The sequence below is a fragment of the Indicator indicator genome, chromosome 36, assembly GCF_027791375.1.
Source record: "Indicator indicator isolate 239-I01 chromosome 36, UM_Iind_1.1, whole genome shotgun sequence".
NCBI classification, from domain to species: Eukaryota; Metazoa; Chordata; class Aves; order Piciformes; family Indicatoridae; genus Indicator; species Indicator indicator.
The window spans coordinates 4,137,485-4,154,867 of record NC_072045.1 but is presented as its reverse complement, the minus strand read 5'-3'; the positions used below and the strand labels follow the sequence as shown (position 1 = coordinate 4,154,867).

Below are 17,383 nucleotides of genomic sequence, written 5' to 3'. Positions count from 1 at the left end.
CCTCCAGGATCTGCAGATCATCTGCAGGGGCCAGGAGTGGCCTCAGCATGCTCCTGCCTGAGCTTCAAGCTTCGTTCAGGGTGCTGACGTTGCAGGGCTTTGACTTTCTCTTTAACCAGTTACAGGGAGAAAACCAGATCAAAGGTTGTTGAAGGGACTGGTTCCCCAGATGTACAGCCAGGATTGAGATGGGAAACCCAGGCCATAAATTGGCTCTTCTAGCAGGGGCTGTGCTCTCCAGGGCTTCCCTGGGACAAAAAGGTGACAGGGTGGGTGTTTGCTGTGGGGTATGGGGGAGAAGTCTCAGATTCAACCTTTGTGCATGGAGGAAAGCTGGTGGCAGGCATATGGTGAGTTAAATGTGGTCCTGGGGTGTACAAAAAGCCCTGGGGGATGAAGGGAACAGGCATGAGTCAGGGCTCATCTGAGCAGAGAGATTCCATGCAATTAAGGAGCACCTTGGAGCTGTCACCACCATGCACCTTGAGAAGAGAACAGCCAAGCATTGCTGTCACCTCAGCACAGCCACCACTGCAGCCCTTCAGCTCTGCATGCTCACAGCATCTGCTGGTAGCTCCACTGAGACCATTCCAGCTGCCAGCCATGGGTGGGACAGGAAGGTCTCTTCTCAAACACCATGGGCCAGAAGCCACCTCCACCCTGCCCTCCCTGAGGGATTGATGGTGGAGCTTGGAATCACAGAGCCATTAAGATTCATAAAGACCTTTAAGGTCAGGTTGGTTGGGGCTCTGAGCATAGAATCCCAGCATGGGGGGGTTGGTAGATCTGGAGATCATCCACTCCACAGCAGCTTGCCCAGGAGCACAATGGCCAGGGTGGGGGTTGGAATCTCCCCAGAGAAGGAGACTCCACAACCTCTATGGGCAGCCTGCTCCAGGCCTCCAGCACTCTCACACCAAAGAAGTTTCTCCTCCTGTTCAGATGGAACCCACCACTGAAGAGACCCCAGCCCCATCCTCATGACCTCCACTCTTCAGCTCTTAGCTGAGCATTGCTCAGATCCCCTCTGGGGCTGCCCTCTCCAGGTCAGACAGCCCCAGGACTCTCAGCCTTTGCTCCTCACAGAGCTGCTCCATTTCCCAACCCGCTCTAGCTGCAGATGTCCCTGCTGACTGCACCTTTAAAGGTCCCTTCCAAACCATTCTCCGAGCTCATTGAGCCCAACCATCCACCCAGCACCCCCATGCCCACTCCCCCACGTCCCCAAGCTCCATATCTGCACATTTATTGAGCACCCCCAGGGATGATGACTCCACCACTTCCCTCTTCTCCTCTGTGCACACCTGTGAATGGGCTTCACCCCCCACCCCCAACCCTGAGCTGCCTTGCACAGCTAAAGGAGCTGGTGCCAGGCCTGTGAAGTGACAAGAGATGGGGACTTAGTTTCTTTTCTTTAATCTTTTAAAGCTGAGACTTATCAGTGCCTTGAGCCAGCGGTGGAAAGGGAGCAGCGAACGGGAGCCGTGGAGCTGCTTTTTGCCCACAAGCGTTGGCAGCCTCCTGCGCCTGGAGACAATCTCATGGAACAGGAGGCACAAGAAGGTCACTGAGATAAGGGCAGCTGAGATTGTGCAGCATCTCTTGTATGCTAAAAGGGCAATTTTTGGTGTTCAAAGCCCAGAGCTGCCTGCTGGAAGCAGGCCACAGCTGGTGCAGCCACGCTCTGGGAGCTCAAACACTTTCCAAGGCTCCTCTGTTGAAGTTGGCAGAGGTACCCAAAGCTCTCTGGGCTCTTTGAGCTCCTGGGATGCAGGGAGGAGGTGCAGGTTGAGGAGCACGTGTGGGATTTGCTCCTCTGGGAATCCCAGCCCTTTGCTGTTGGGTCGTGCTGGGCTTGGTAGCCTCCCACTGGGTGCCCAGGAGTGAGAGCAGCCTGGCCAGGAGCGATGCCATGGGATGGAGAGTGAAAAGCTCAGGTCATAGTGAGAGCAACCACAGTTTAAAAGACAAAGCCAAGTGTCTCCAGCACTCATTTTTGTCACTGTCAACATCCTTTGTACCAACCACAGGGAGCACCCAAGCCAAAGAGGTGAGTTTTATTTAAATAACTCATCAGGGCTACAGAGTTTGCTAAAAAAATGACAACCAGAACTCAGTGGAGGACATATAAAAGGTACAAAGTCCTAGGGAGAGCTTTGGAAAACCACCTGGGAAGGCGTTGGAGCCATCACAGTGGTACCATCACGGGTGGATGGTGGGAGGGGGGTCTTGGATGAAGGGATGCACCTGGGATGCAGGGATGGAGCAGGTCCTTCCAGCTCCCTCCCTGCCCTGGGGGTCAGCTGCTTGCCCAGGTGAGGTGAGATCCTCCTGGTTTCAAGGATCAGTCTTTCAGGAGACCAAAGCTCACTCTAGCCAGTGAGGTTCCTACCCTGGGCAACACAAGCCTGGAGCACGATTTGCTCTCACCTCATCATGGAGCTGCTGAAAGGCAACCACAGAGCTCCACAACCCTCCAGTAACAGCTTCCCACAACCATTCATCCAAGTAGCTGCCCACCCACTCAGAGACACCTCAGAGGTGTCCACACCATGAGTCTTTGGTTTGGTTTTTCCCCCAGGAGGGTTATGATGAAGTTCAAGGTGAAGAGTCCAGTTCCTTGGACTCTGAGTTAAGAGCACTTGGTGAGCAAAGGAAATCCAACTGTACAGCAGGAGCCCAGAAGCCCAGGATCACCTGGACTAGGACTCAGCCCAGTGCAGGGAGGGGTTTGCAGACCCTGGGCAAGGGTTAGACAAAGTCAAAGAATCAGAGGATCATAGAATTGTTTGGGTTGGGAAAGACCTCTGAGATCATTGAGTCCAACCAGCATCAAGTCCAACCAGCATCATTGAGTCCAACCAGCATCAAGTCCAACCAGCATCAAGTCCAACCAGCATCATTGAGTCCAACCAGCATCACTGAGTCCAACCAGCATCGAGTCCAACCATCACCATTGAGTCCGAGTCCAACCATCAAGACCTCTGATCCAGGCTGGAAAGGACCTCTGAGCTCATCAAGCCCAGAGATCACCAAAAAGAAGTTCAGTCTTTTGTAGACACGAGGAGGGAAGGAGTCAGCACGACAGAGGAGACGAGGTCCTGAAGGCTGGCGCCAGGCAGGGCAGGCACACGTCCTGCCTTCGGCCTCACCGGGAGGCAGAGTCCAGCAGCCACCCAGCTTCATATGGTGTCCTCCTCCAGCATCTTGTTCACCCCTTCGCAGATCCTCTTCAGGTGGCTGCGGTAGGGCTCGGCCGGGCCGTAGAGAGCCGAGAGGAACTCGTAGTCGGCGAAGTGGTTGAAGACGTGGTTGATGCGGGAGTGGGACTTGGCCGTCAGGTGGCCGTTGACAGCCTGGTGCAGGAGGTCCCTGCACTCCGTCAGCACCCCCGCCAGGACCCTGCGGTCGAAGGTGAAGTCTATCTGGTGGAAGCTGACGGCCATCATGGCCAAGGTGTGCACCTTCTTGCGGAAGCGCTCCAGCACCAGCAGCTCCTCGGGGCTGAACTGGCCGTTGCGGTAGAGCACGCCCAGCTTCATGACGATCTTGATCAGGTTCTTGATGATCTTCTGGGCCTCCTTGCGGTTGTGGGTGTACTCCTTGGTGGCCCTGTAGAGCTCGTCCAGGATCTCGCTGCTGGTGTCGTCGATGAAGACGTTGGCTATGGTCTTGGTGGCCATCTTGCTCAAGAGCTTCTTCTGGGCCTGCAAGGCCAGGTTCTTGGTGCTGAAGGTGTCCATGTCTGCAGAAGGAAGAGGCACACACAGAGCTCAGCTCATGGCATGGGCTGATCCCCACCCCTCCTCCTCCCCAAGCAGCCTTTTGGGAGGGGAAGGAGCATCTCCAGGTGACAGCAAGAGGAGGAGCTCCAGCCCAGGGCAAGAGGAGCAGCTCCAGCCAACATCAAGACCGAGAGGAGCTCCTGGGTGCCAGGAGAGGTGAGAGCTGAGCTCCTGACCCAGGTTTTACTGTGGGAGGGGTTTCAGGGTGTTCCCACCTTCCTTCCCCCAAGCTGTGGGTTGAAGCTAGAAGGCAATGTGCAGCCTTGAAGGGGAGTGAGGTCTCCCTACCTGAGCACCGGCCCTGACCCTCCATCCCCGACTCCCTCCTGCGCCTGCTGCCACCCTCCTCCCAGGGCAGAAGAACTCTTGCCCCATCATTTCAACAGATTGTTTTTTTTCCCCCTTCCTTCAAACCTGACTCATTTCCTGCAGGGTGAGCTGGGGACAAGCCAGGTGACAGCTGAGTCACCCACAGCAAGCAGCACAGCCACGTGCTGGCGTGCAGCTCCCCGAGGCCGTGGTGCATGGCAGCACCCATGAGGTGTGCTCAAGGCCTTCTCTCTGCTGTTTCCCACCCTGTTACACCCACCCCAGGGCCCAGACTCGTTCTGCCAGCCGCATGGATTCCTCTGGAGCCAGCATGAGTGTCACATGGAGGTGACTCAGTTCAGAGAGAAGGTAAAGGGTGGAGGTCAGGAGGATGGGGCATGAGAGGGCATCTGACCAATGCTCAGCAAGAGCTAGAGGGGCTGTGGGGGGCAAAGAGGCTGGGGCCAGGCTCTTGTCAGTGGTGCCCAGGGACAGGACAAGAGGCAAGGGGCACAAAGTGGAACCCAGGAGGTTCCATCTGAACAGGAGGAGAAACTTCTTTGGTGTGAGGCTGCTGGAGGCCTGCAGCAGGCTGCCCAGAGAGGTTGTGGAGTCTCCTTCTCTGGCTGTTGTGCTCCTGAGCAAGCTGCTGTGTGTGCCCTGCTTTAGCAGAGGGTTGGACTGGGTGGTCTCCAGAGGTCTCTTCCAACCATTCTGTGAATCTATGAAACCACTTGGGGCCATGGTTTGATGGCCATGGTGGTGTTGGGTTGATGGTTGGACTCGATCTTTGAGAGCTTTTCCAACCCAAACAGTTCTATGATCTGCAGCAGGTGACAGCATTAAAAAACCACCATGAGTGACTAAAACAGCCTCGACCCTGGAGATGCAGCTTGGCCTGGATAATCACAGAGCTACAAATCACAGGGAGGCAAGAACAGAGGGATCCCAGCCAGCTCCTGCGCCAGGATGGATTGGATGGGCAGAGCTGGGGGTTGCTTATGCAAGAAGCCAGCACGTGGCACGGTCAGCACGGCAAAGCAGAGCAGGGAAGGGCTGGGATCATGCTATAAATACATCACCAGGAGGGTGAGGAGCTATTTCAGCTCCAAGGATGCTGCTGGTGTGAGAATGCAAAGGATAAATTGGATCCCTGGATATGGAGAGGGAAGTTAGGGTTATTCCATTGCAGAACCAAGTCTGGGCAGACCCAGGGGTACTCTTAGCTAAGCCTCCAGCCAGTCACAGACCCCCTCAGGGGATCCTTCAGCCCACTCCCCCCAGCTTGGAGCACACACCAGGCTCATGGGAGCAAAGCCTGGCACCCATGGGTCTCGGGTGCCCCATTGCCACCGAGGCTCTGACCACTGCATGGGTGATGGTGCACAGATGATAGTGCAGGGGCAGTGGTGCAAGAGAGAAGGTGCAAGGATTGTGGGTGCGAGGGTGATGGTGCAAGAGTGATGGTACAAGAGCAATGTTGCACAGGTCATGGTGCAAGGGTGTCACTGCCAGGATGATGGCACAAGAGCAATAGTGCAAGGGAGATGGTGCACAGCTGATGGTGCAAGGATGATGGTGCAAGAGCGATGGCACACAGGTGCACGCTGATGGTTGAAAGCCAACAGTGCATGGATGATGTTGCAAGAGCAATGGTGGAAGGGCAAGGGTGCAGAGGTGATGGTGCTAGCTGAGCCCCAGCATCATCCAGCCACCAGCTCCCTGAGCCTGAGCCAAGGCTCTGCCAGGGCATGAATTAGGCGAGGTGGTAGTGGAGCTGCCGTCTCTGTGCACTGCTGCATGCAGCGTTATTTACAGCCCTGGGGAAAAACAGGGAGGTCTGTGAGTGTTCCCTTGGATGTGAAAACATTGATTTTTGCCAGCATGAGCCTCAAGCTGAGGCTTAATAAAACAGAAATGCCAAAGCAGAGGCTGCCTCTTGCAGAGCCGTTGGCAGATCCCAGGTGGGTCAGGCTCATTGAACGTCGGCGGCCCCGTGCCTGAGAAGCTGCCAGAACAGAGGCCAGAGGGATGGGAGAGATGGGCAGAGGGAGAGATGGGAAGGATGGGCAGAGGGACCACTGAGCCTGGAGAGATGGACAGGATGGGCATAGGGAGAGCTGAGCCTGGAGAGATGGACAGGATGGGCAGAGGGAGTACTGAGCCTGGAGGGACAGGCAGGATAGGCAGAGAGAAAATTGAGCCCAGAGGGACAGACAGGATGGGCAGAGGAAGCACTGAGCCTGGAGAGATGGGCAGGATAGGCAGAGGGATAGGTAAGATGTGCAGAGGGAAAGCTGAGCCTGGAGGGATGGGCAGGATGTGTGGTGCTGGGATAAATGGGAATTCCCACACCTGAGCTCTCGGATGGACAACCGCAGGCACAAAGCAAGTACAAACTCCACCTACAGAGCCCAGAAAAAATGGGAAGAGTGGGTTCTTGGGAGCTGCCACACACACCCACAGCTCCCAGTTACCACCTGCAGTAACACCTCTGGCACTGGATAATGCCTGGCATCTCCCTGGCAAGGCCAGAGAGATGAGCATCACTCGTGGAGGGAAACTGAGGCATGCCCCCTCCCTGGAGGTGTTTAAGGCCAGGGTGGAGAGGAGCTTGAGCAACCTGGTTCTAGTGGAAGGTGTCCCTGCCCATGGGAGGGGGTTTGGAACTAGATGATCTTTCAAGGTCCCATCCAACCCAAACCATTCTATTCCACAAAGCAGGAAAAGGAAGGGGTCTTTCCTGGACCCCCCTTCAAAACACAACCTGCTCCTTCTCCTGCTCTTTTGTAGGTCACTCAGTGCAAACCCCAAGGAAAACCAAAGCTCACCTCCTGCTCAGCACCGGGCTGCTGACCCCAGCACCGGGTTGCCGAACCCAGCACCGGGCTGCCGAACCCAGCACCGGGCTGCCGAACCCAGCACGCTCCTCCTCACCACCAGGCTCTGTCCCGCCTGCAACCTGCTGACTCAGCACCAACCGGGAGCTTTCAGCCCTTTTCCTGCCGGGAAGGGCCCCCACGACCCCATTGTTCACGGAGGGGCTGCTAAGCGCTGCGCAGAAGAGGGAAGCCTTGCCCCGACCAGCGAACTCGAGACCGAAATAAACCACCCCATTTCCTTCCTGTCGCTGAAGTTTCCAGACCTGCTCAAACCTTGGGTTTTGTCTTTTTTTTTTCTTTTCCTTCCCACTACCCCCCCCCCCCCTCCTCCCTTCTTCGCTTCTTCTTTTTTTTAATAAAAACGCCCTCAAAATGCAGCTTCTTCAAACCGAAAACCAGCAGCTGGGCGTTGCCTTCCCCCAGTCCCTCCCTGCTCCGGAAGAGCGCGGAGGGGTTGTGGTCCCAACGATGACTTTGGGGACAGTCACAGCCCCCTTGTTTTTTTTGGGTTTTGTTTTTTTCGGGGGGGGGGAGGGGGGGGGGCGGTGGGGGTGGGGGGGTCTTCTACCTGTTTTGTAGGTTTCAGGGTGGTTTTGTAGCCCTGAGCGTTGGCATGAGGGCTTGGCTGAAGGTTGGGACATGTGGATGTCCTGAGGGAGCTGAAGGCCCTGCCGTGGGGGACAGACGCGTACCAGCAGCAGGGCACCCCTGAGCATCCCGTCCAGCACCCCACTGTGCAACCTCAAGCCCCCATCCCACGGAGACCACCCACAAAACATCTTCCACACCATGGTTGGGCACCTACCAGCACTGGGATACCCACAAGCATCCCAGCCAACAGGACACCATGAAACCTCAGCCCCCATCCCACAGGGAACCCCCCAAAACGTCTTCCACACCACGGCTGAGCACAAACAAGATCACAGTCCAAACCCTCTCATTAAAAAGCATCAATTAAAGCTCCTGCCTTCAGCAAGGGGCACACAAGACCCTGTTGTCACCCTGCCAGCACCTGGGGCTGGTGGCACTGGCACATGCCATGGCAGAGCCACCACCTGAGCACCACAGAAGCTCGTTTATGGCAGAGGGGTCAAATGCAGCACTGACGCTGTCCCACGGCTATTTCTACCATCCCCAAAGCCCCCTCTCCCCTGACTGCCCCCATCACCAGGTACCCACCAGCAGCTCCAGGTGCTCGTGTCCCCAAAGAGCCCCCCAGCTCCCCTGGCAGAGGGCTGAATATTTCATGCAGGAACGAAGAAGCACTTAAATAATTGATGGGGCAGAGCTTGCACGGAGCAAGCATGCAGCACAAAGGGAAAAACTCCACAAAGCTCCAGCTGAAAGCAGAGGCCCCTCCACCTCCTCTTCCTCCCCCTCCTCCTCCTCTTCCTCCTCCTCACCAGGGTCATATTAACTTGTCTTGCTACAAGCTTCCTCCCACACAGAAGCATCATCTCCCCAGCCAAGCTAAACATTTAATGGTGGAGATCTCCCTCATTTTCCTTCCATCCTGTACACTGTTTTCCTCCCACCGCTCTGGAAAAGACCTTGCTCTGCATGCCAGCACCCCCAAAATCCTTGGCCAGAGGCCCAAGGAGGGGGTGTGGGTAGATGGATCCCACTACTCCTCTCCTCCTCCCCCAAGCATCACTTTTCACCAGCCCCAACCCCTATTAATTAATTAAACCTTTTCGTCTGGCAGCGCCGGCACAGCGCGGGGATGTAACCGGAGAGCCCAACCACGCTCACCAAACACATGCCCCACCACCCGTGACCCCTCCAACTTCCAGACCCCATTTTACCAGCACTGGGGGGTGACAGAGGAGGAGGAGGAGGAAGAAGAGGAAGGCAGTCACCCGCCGCTTTCTGCAATCGCCTTGCACGTTGCCATGGGTGCAAACAGTACCGAAAGCCACCGAGTCCGGCGCGTGTGTGCCAAGCGGGGTGAGGCCAGGGAGGAAGCCACTGAGTAAACATCTCACCCGTGGTAAAACTCAGGTCTTGGCAAGAGCAGCCAAAGAAAACCCCAAAACAACAAAAAACAACCCTCCGTGGCCACCATGGCTCCAGGGAATCACCAACCAGCCTGGAGCAGGGATGCCGCTGGCATCGCCTCAGCTGGGCACCGCAAGGTTGTATCTTGCTCCACTTGCTCCCTGGTGCTCATGCCAGCAGTGCTTGGCCATGTCCCCACCATTACTGCCACCAGGATGGGATATTCCCTATCCCACCATCTCTTTCTCATAGGTTCCTACCATCTTTGCTACCAGGATGGGATATTCCCTATCCCATCACCTCCTTCTCGTAGGTGCCTGCTTGGGGCTGCAAACACTCCTGTGGGAAGGAGCAGAAGCTTTTTGGTTTCTCCATTAACTCCAACATGTCTGTGCAAGGGGGCTCCGGACGTGCCAACCCCAGAGTGTGGGTGGTAAATCCCACTGGCGTTTCCCTGTTTGCCAGCACAGCGTGGGAATGGGATCCTGGCACATGGTGAGGTGCCAGCTGTGGGTGGTTTAGTGTGGGGTAGGGTGGGGGGTGTGTGTGATAATCCCTGTGTAATCCCTGATTTGGGATGGGGGAGCTGATCTGGAATCCCCCCCTCTGGGATTATTGTGTGTCAGGGGGGGAGGCAGCTAGAGCCTGGAGAGGAGGAAGAGAATGAAGAGGAGGAAGGAGGCTTATCTTATGGAGAGGAGGAGGAGGAGGAGGAAGGGGAGGTTATTTTATGGATAGGAGGTGGAGGAAGTGAGGGTATTATATGGAGAGGAGGAGGAAGAGAAGGAGGAAGGGGCTTATTTTGTGCAGAGGAGGAGGATGAAGGGCAGGAATTCTTTTACAGAGAGGAGAAGAAGGAGGAAGAGGAGAAAGAGGAGGAGGAAGGAGGAGGAGAAGAAAGAGGAAGGGGGTTTATTTTGCAGAGAGGAGGAGGAGGAGGAAGGGGGGGTGTTATTTTGGAGCATCTGTCTCGCCTTCCATTTCCTCCTTTTCTCTCCCAAGCTGCCATCAAGCTGCTCTCCCTAGCAGCAACTTCCTTTCTCCTTTGCTCGGAGCAGATGAAGGCTCAGGAGACTCATGGGGAAGTGGAAAACAGACCCGGGGGGGAAGGAAACAGAGGCCAAGCCACCCTCCGTCTGTCTGTCCGTCCGTCCTGCGGTGGGGACCTTGGTACATCACATGTTTCCTGCCCTGGGATCGAGCAAGGACAAAGCTGCTCCGGGAAGGCAAGAAAAAGAAAAAAAAAAAAAAATGCTCCATGGGACAATTGGGATCCGGTGCTGGACTTTGGGGTGACCTAAATCCCTCCCTGAGGTGGACCCGAAGGAGCTTCGCCTGGGAGGGACTTGGGAAGTTTTGCACCCAACTGTGCAGCTGCAGGCAGGATCCGGCCTCGCCGAAGGGATTTGTCTCTCTGGGAATGGAGGTATTCCAAAATTCCATCCTTCCCAGCCCATGGGACGCAGAGCATGGACAGAGCCATGCACGAAGCCAAGTGCTGCCATGGGGCAGAGCCCTGCCCTGGCACATGGGCTCTGGAGATGTCCCCACGGAGAGGGCTCTGGTGGTTTTTCCAAGCTCCCGTTAACCATCACCCACTGGACAGCGCGGCGTTTCAAGCCCCGCTCCGATCTGCTACCGGTGTGGGGGGAGTTCTCCCCTTTTCCTTGTACTTCACCCCTAGCCGGGGTCTCCCAGGAACAGCCCCGGGCTCTGCCCACCCAGCAGCTCCCCAAACCCTCGGTGCCCCCCGCCCGGGGCTCCCTGGGGCCGCGCTGCCCCGTGCTGACCGGTGAGACCGTGGGCACAGCAGATGCCCCGGGAAAGGGGTGCGCTCGCCTCCCGGGGCAAGAGGCTTCTCTCCACTGCCGGTCCGGCAGTGGGAAGCTCAAACCAAGCCGATACCGAGCGCCCCCGCCCCCACCGTCCGAGAGAACCGGGAGGAACCATGAGTACTGGGAGGGTACCGTGAGGATCGAGGGGTGCCCGATCTCGGCAGCGCTACACCGGCGGGCAGCAAGAGCCCGGCCGGCCCTTACCTGCTGCCAGCCTTGGGGGAGAGCGGCGCCGGGACCGGGACTGCTCCGCTGCCCGCGGCGGGGCGGAACGGGACGAAACGGGACGGGGCGGGGCAGGGCCGGACGGGGGCGGGTCGCTTCCCCAGGCTCCTCTCCGTGCCCCCGGAGCCGGTGCCCGGTGCCCGGCGGGTCCGGGGCTCCCGCCCGCGGCTGCTGCCAAGTCCCAAGCGGGGCCCGGGAGAGGCGGCGGGGGCGGAGCCCACGGGAGGCACCAGCCAATGGTGGAGCGGGGCTTGCTACGAAGCAGCCAATGGGAATGCGAGGAGTGCCCGGGGGTGGGAGCGGGAGCGTACCGGTAACGCGGGGTGGGCCCCGTACCGTGGGATGGGCACGGAGGGGCCAGAGGGGCTGCTAGGGGCTGCCCGGGGCTGCGCGGGGCCGGGGTGACGGAGCCTGGGTGGGTGATGGGACCCGGGTGGGTGATGGGACCTGGGTGGGTGGTGGGGACTCACGTGGGTGACAGAGTCCCGGGTGGGGGCCTGGGTGGATAATGGGGTCCTGGATGAGCGACAAGGACCCAAGTGGGTGCTGAAGACCTGAGTGAGTGATGGGTACCCGCACGAGTGACGTAATCCCAGGTGGGTGATGGGGACCTGCGCAGATGATGAAATCCTGGATGAGTGACAGGGACCTGAGTGGGTGATGAGGACCTGGGTAGGTGATGAGGACTCACATGGGTGATGGGGACTCACGTGGGTGATGGAGATTCATGTGAGTGATTTAATCCCGGGTGGGTGATGGGGTCTCACGTGGGTGACAGAGACCCAGATGGATGACATAGTCCCAGGTGGATGATGGAGACCTGGATGGGTCCTCTCTCCTTGCCTGAAGGGGGGGGGAAGGGGCGTGTCCATGGGGATGTGACACCCATGGGAAGAAGAAAACCGTGTGGGGGGCATCCACAGGATGCCTGCTCTGGTGCCAGCATCCCTCATCCCTGCCCTGGGTCCATTTCTGCTCTGCTTCCACTCTTCACTGGGAGCAGCATGCTGGGGGGCACAGGTGACTCCTGTGTGGGGGGAGTCTGGAGTGGGGGGAGTTGGGAGAGAGCCCCTATACCCCCCACCCCCAGCCCCAATCCACCCACTGTCACCAGTACAAACTGGGGATGGGCATCTTCTCCACTTGCCTGGGGAGTGTGGGGCCTGGCATGGGTGGTGGCAGCCCCAGGGCCAGTTTCTCACCGGGGCATCCCGAGGACCCCCTTGTTCTGGGCAGCCCAGACCCCATTGGCAGCCCCAGGGAGGAGTTTTTGTGCTGGGTGAAGCCATTGGGGGGTTGTGACCATCAGCTTGTCCCTGTGCTGGGGACCCCACGAGCCCCATGGTCCTGCTGAGATTTGCACCCCCCATCCCCAGCTCCCCAGCACTGGAATTGTTGCAGTATCCTCCTCCTCCCGGCTCCGCAGGAAGGAGCCTCATCCCGCAGCGGCTCAGGATCCTAATTCCAAAAGGTGACATTAAACAGATGAAAAGTGGGATTTAGAACGGATTAAAGCCTGGATTAACCGCAGCCTTGACTCGAATCTTGGTCTCATGCAGCGGCTGCGAAGTGAACCTCAGCTCCACCAGTCAGCTCCAGCCCCCTCTAGCCCTGCTGTCCCCGGGTGTCCCCCCACATAGCAATGCCCCACAACACCCACCCTGAGCGCCCGCTCCTGCTGTCCCCAAGGATTTGCTCCCAGCCTCACGATGTGCCAGAGCAGCCGGAGCAGTTGTGGCACCAACGTGCCTGGCAGGAATTCCCCTCCTGAGCTCCGCTGCTCCCCGTGCCACTCGCAGCCGTGGGCAGAGAGCCCTTAGCTGGGAACAGCGCAGGACTGGGAGGGATGGGGGAGGTGACGGGAAGGGGGGAGGACGGTGAATGGAGCTGGGGAAGCACCAGCAGAACCTGGTGGCTTCTCGCTCACAGGGCTGGCTTCTGCCCAGCACCACGTCCCCATTCCTGCCCCATCCCACATTCCCGTTCCCATGCCCTGTCCCTTGTCCCCATTGTTGCCTTGTCCAACGTCCCCATTACTGCCCCATCCCGTGCCCGTTGCCACTCTGTCCCCGTTGCTGCCCTGTTCAATCTCCCTGTTGCTGTTACTGCCTCATCACTTCAGCCCTGCCCCATGCTCACCCTGCCCAGGCCATTGCTAATGGTACTGTGAATGGTGTGGGGGGCACCCTGCTCTCCCCAGTACACCACCAGCGTGCCCAGTGTGCAGACCCCCTCCCCCGTCCCACTCCCTGGGAACATTTCAGAGACTGAGCATTGCACACCCCTCCACCTCCAGCCCCCCAAACCCTCGGCGGGGGGTGCCCAGCAGCAGCTGAAGGTGATGTGATGATGATGCCAGGGCTCACCCCGGCAGAGTCCCATCCCTGCCACTCCGCTGGAGCAGCCATTGCCAGTCAGTGGGGGATGAGAGCTGGCACTGCAGGAGAAGCAGGGAATGAAAATGAGAAGCAGCAGCGGGACGTGGGCCAGCTCGGGTGCTGCTGCCACGCTCCCCCCTTCCCTCCTTCCTCCTCTCAATGGGATGAAATGGTCCTTGGCAGCAGCTCCTCTCCCGCAGGCTCAGCATCACCGCCCCGTGCCCGGGGAGGCTGCAGAGTTCATCCCGCTCCAGCTCACCTCATTGGCCAGCACAAGCCCAGTGACACCAGTTCTGGCTGCACCCCACTTCGGTGACCTCCAGCGCTGGGTGAGGGAGGGGAGCACCCCCAGAGAGGCAGCCCCTGAATAATTCACCAGAGCTCAGCAGGAGAAATAGGAGCTGCTGGGTCACAGAGGAAGGAGCTGCTGTCTGTCCTCCGCAGGGTCAGTTTGTCACTCATCTCCATCAGCCTCCAGAGCAGGTTACTTGCTGGTGGCACAGCCTGGGTTCCAATGGGACCAGATCCACAGGAGCACCCCAGCACCCCTCTCCCCCACCCCTCCCCCACTCCATTTGGCTGAGCAGAGCCAGCCCACAGGAGTGTCCCCACACTCACAGGGTTCTTCCCAGCACCCTCATGGCCCCATCAAGACAGGGGATGTCCCCCCAGGACAGGGGATGGTGTCACTCCCCATAAAGCCTCCATTGTCACTGGGGCACATGTGGGGTGGGGAAAGACCCTCGGGGCTTGGTGAATCCCCCAGGCGCTTCCCATCGCCGGCTTTTGGCATTCCCATCGCTCCCAGTCCCGCACAGCTGTGCCTGGCCACAATGGTCTCTTCTTGCTGTGTCACCAGCACCGGCTGTGCCTCCTTGGCCTCTTCCCTGCCAGCAGCCCAGGAAGAAAAATTCATCCCAGTAAAAAAAAGGAATCCATCCCAGCAGCCACCAGCTCTGGAGGAAAACCATGAGCGGGGGATGGTCTGCACAGCACACCCCAGAGCAGTTATCCCAGGGGATGCACTGGGATGTTTAGCTGGTGTTGGATGGGGGGAAAGGGAGTGTGGAGGGGTCACGGACAGCTTTAGGTGCAGCACCCAGAGGCTGGCTGGCAAGCCATGGGGCTGTCCTAAAGCCACCCCCTATCTCCTGCATCCTGGGAAAGATGGGATGGGTGATGCTGGGATGAGGGTGAGGCATCCAGGGGAGGGGAACTGCTGTGGGAAATAAGGATCCTTGGACTCACTGGTGGGTTTTCTCCCTGCCACCACCCTAAGCCCAGCTTATGTAGCCTCTGCAGGTGATTTTGGGGAGGTGCTGGATCACTGCCCCCTCTCCTTACAAATCTGGAAAATCACCTGGAAGCCTGCAGATCCCATCCTGGGTTATCAAACCCTCTGGGGATGGAAGCAGCTCAACAAACCAAAAAAAAAAGTAGGCAGAGCTCAACACTTCCATGGTGACATCAGCATCACCAGTTGCAAAACCCCATCCCCATCTTGGGGCCACCACGCCACAACCCAATGGCATGTCACCACGTCACCCACTTACCCAAGTGGACGAGGGGCAGCAAGGCTGAGCCCTAGCTGCTTAATTTGGGTCTGGGGGCTGCTGAGAGTGCCCCCAGCACTCGGGGGACAGACTGAGCCCTGCTGAGCCCTGCCAAACACAAGACCCCTGGCATGCTCTGGCTGCACCACACAGGACAAAAGCAAATGTAGGTTAAGCACAAAGCCATGCAGAGCCCACTCAGCCGTGCTGGGATGGGAGTGGGGGGGGGTCGGGGCAGGCACCCACCGTGACCCCCCCACTGCAATTAGCTAATTGCTTCTCATTCCTGCCCCAGGACTGGGGGAGATGCAATTATCACTCCCTGCTGCACTCTGCCTGTGCTAAAGCTGCCCCAGGGGACATTGTCCCCTCCCTGCCACCCCCACCCTGTGCTTGAGCATTGGGGATAATTGGGCTGGAAGGATGGGGACTATGTTGCCCCCCCCCCCCCCCTCCAAACCTGCTGTTCCCAAGCTGGCTGTGTCCCTGATGTCACCTGCTGGGGATAATGCTTGCAGCCCTAGGGATGGATCTGGATTTGCCCCCCCATGTTTTAGAGGTGCCCCCCACCCAAGGCTTGGGGATCCTTCATGGCTAAATTCTGCCCAATCCATCGAGTGGGAGTCAGAAACACCCCACTCAGGTGGCACCTGGGGTGGCAGTGGGACCCTGTGACATCATCATGAGCCTGGGTGATAAACCAGAATAAAATCACAGAATGCTTTGGCTTGGAAGGGACCTTGAGGATCATCCTGTTCCAAACCCCCTGCCATGGGCAGGGACACCTCCCACACAACCAGGGCTGCTCAAAACCTCATCCAAGCTCAAATTCATCACCAGACACGGAGGGTTCCTTGTTCTGTCACCTTGCCAGGCAGAGGGACCTCCAGCTTTTGGGAGATGGCAGCAAGGACAGGGTTGTGGGGGTGCAGGCAAGCTGCTGCTGACGTCAGTGTGACCCATGGCATCACAGAACCAGAGAATTCTTTCAGCTGGGAAAAGGCCTCTGAGACCATCCAGTCCAACCTTCAACCCCTCTGCACCAAGGACTCCAAACCACGTTCCCAAGTGCCATGGCCACAGGTTTCTTGACCCCCTCCAGGGATGGGGACTCCACCACCTCCCTGGGCAGCCTGTGCCAGTGCTTGACCCTCAGATGGTGGCAATCAAGAGGGGGCTGAGGGAGGAGTCCAGGCAAGTTCTGCTTGGGCATGGAGGAGGACTGAGTCTCCGTGGAGCAGTGTCCCCAGCTGGTGGTCACAGAGCCTGTCCTTGCACACTGCTGATTTATTGACTGACAATTCTTAATCAAGTGGATTATTAATTAGCAGAAGAAGCCAAGTGCTTAATCCTTGCATCCTTGGCTGGGCTTGGAGCTGCTGGTTGATGTTAATGGAGCCTGTTTCCATGGTGTGGTCGATAGCTGATGCCAGGGCTGCTGGGAGAGCACTGCAGAAAGGTTGTGTCCCTGCTGCTGTCTCAGGATTCATTCCCTGTCTGTGTTGGTGACCCAAACCCTGCAGGATTTCACCCCAAAACTGATGGTGTCACCATGGGAGTCCCCCATGCAGCTGGTGGTTGGGCAGCTGGTACAGCCACCTGCCACATGCCTCTGTGCCATCTGGTCCATGCAAGTGGAGGTGGCATGCATGTCACTGGTGCCACCTGTATCCCCAGCTGGGGGAATTGTTGCTCTGGTGGCCATGCCACAAGGGTGGAGGGTGCTGGGGACCCTGGGTGCATCACCCTGACCTTGCCCACAGGGACATTACCCCCTGGAAGAGGATGTGGCTCATCCCCAGTGTCCCCAGCCCAGCCTGGGGTTCCTGGTGAGGCCACCCTGGGGCCACTCACCTCCCAGATGGGGACTAGGCAGAGGGGGTGGGGAGCAGCTCCTCCATCCCCATCTGAGCTGCCAGCAGAGCCATCCCCACAGCTGCTGCCGTTTGCCGGATCCATCCTGCACTCCTCTGCCTTCCCTCCACCATCTGCCAGGATCCCTGCACCCAGAAGGTGCTCCCTGAATCCATAGCCACAGTGCTGGTCCCACAGGATCTGGGCTCTGAGTGTTTTGCTCGACCATTTTGGAGCAGCTGATCGAATTTTGGTGCCAATGCCTCCCAGCACCACACCACCACCTGCAGAGGTTTCCCAGCCCCAATTAAAGCTCTGCGATCCCCCCGGGATGCTTCCTTTGTCTCCCTCTTTCCTGATGGACCAAGAGGATAAACCAATGGGAAAGTTAATGCTGGTGACATCCAAGGGAAGTGCTGAGAAGCCTCAGGCTGGCAGCAACACCAGTGAATCCCCACAGCAAGTGCTGCCCTGGGGGTCTGGTGAGGTAGCAGCAGGGGACAGGGCTTGTGAGATGAGTTGGGCAGGACTCAGCCCAAGACAGAGCCCTGCCCATGGCAGCTT

General features: G+C 58.1%; 1 protein-coding gene across 1 annotated transcript; it reads right to left on the bottom strand.

Moving 5' to 3' along the window:
- Window positions 1-3,182: 3,182 nt before the first annotated feature.
- TNFAIP8L1 (TNF alpha induced protein 8 like 1) lies at window positions 3,183-9,089 on the bottom strand. Its single transcript, XM_054396084.1, is given in 4 exon segments — window positions 3,183-3,777; window positions 8,836-8,905; window positions 8,908-8,979; window positions 9,062-9,089. Coding segments are annotated over 4 exon segments (765 nt in total).
- Between the last annotated feature and the right edge of the window lie 8,294 nt (window positions 9,090-17,383).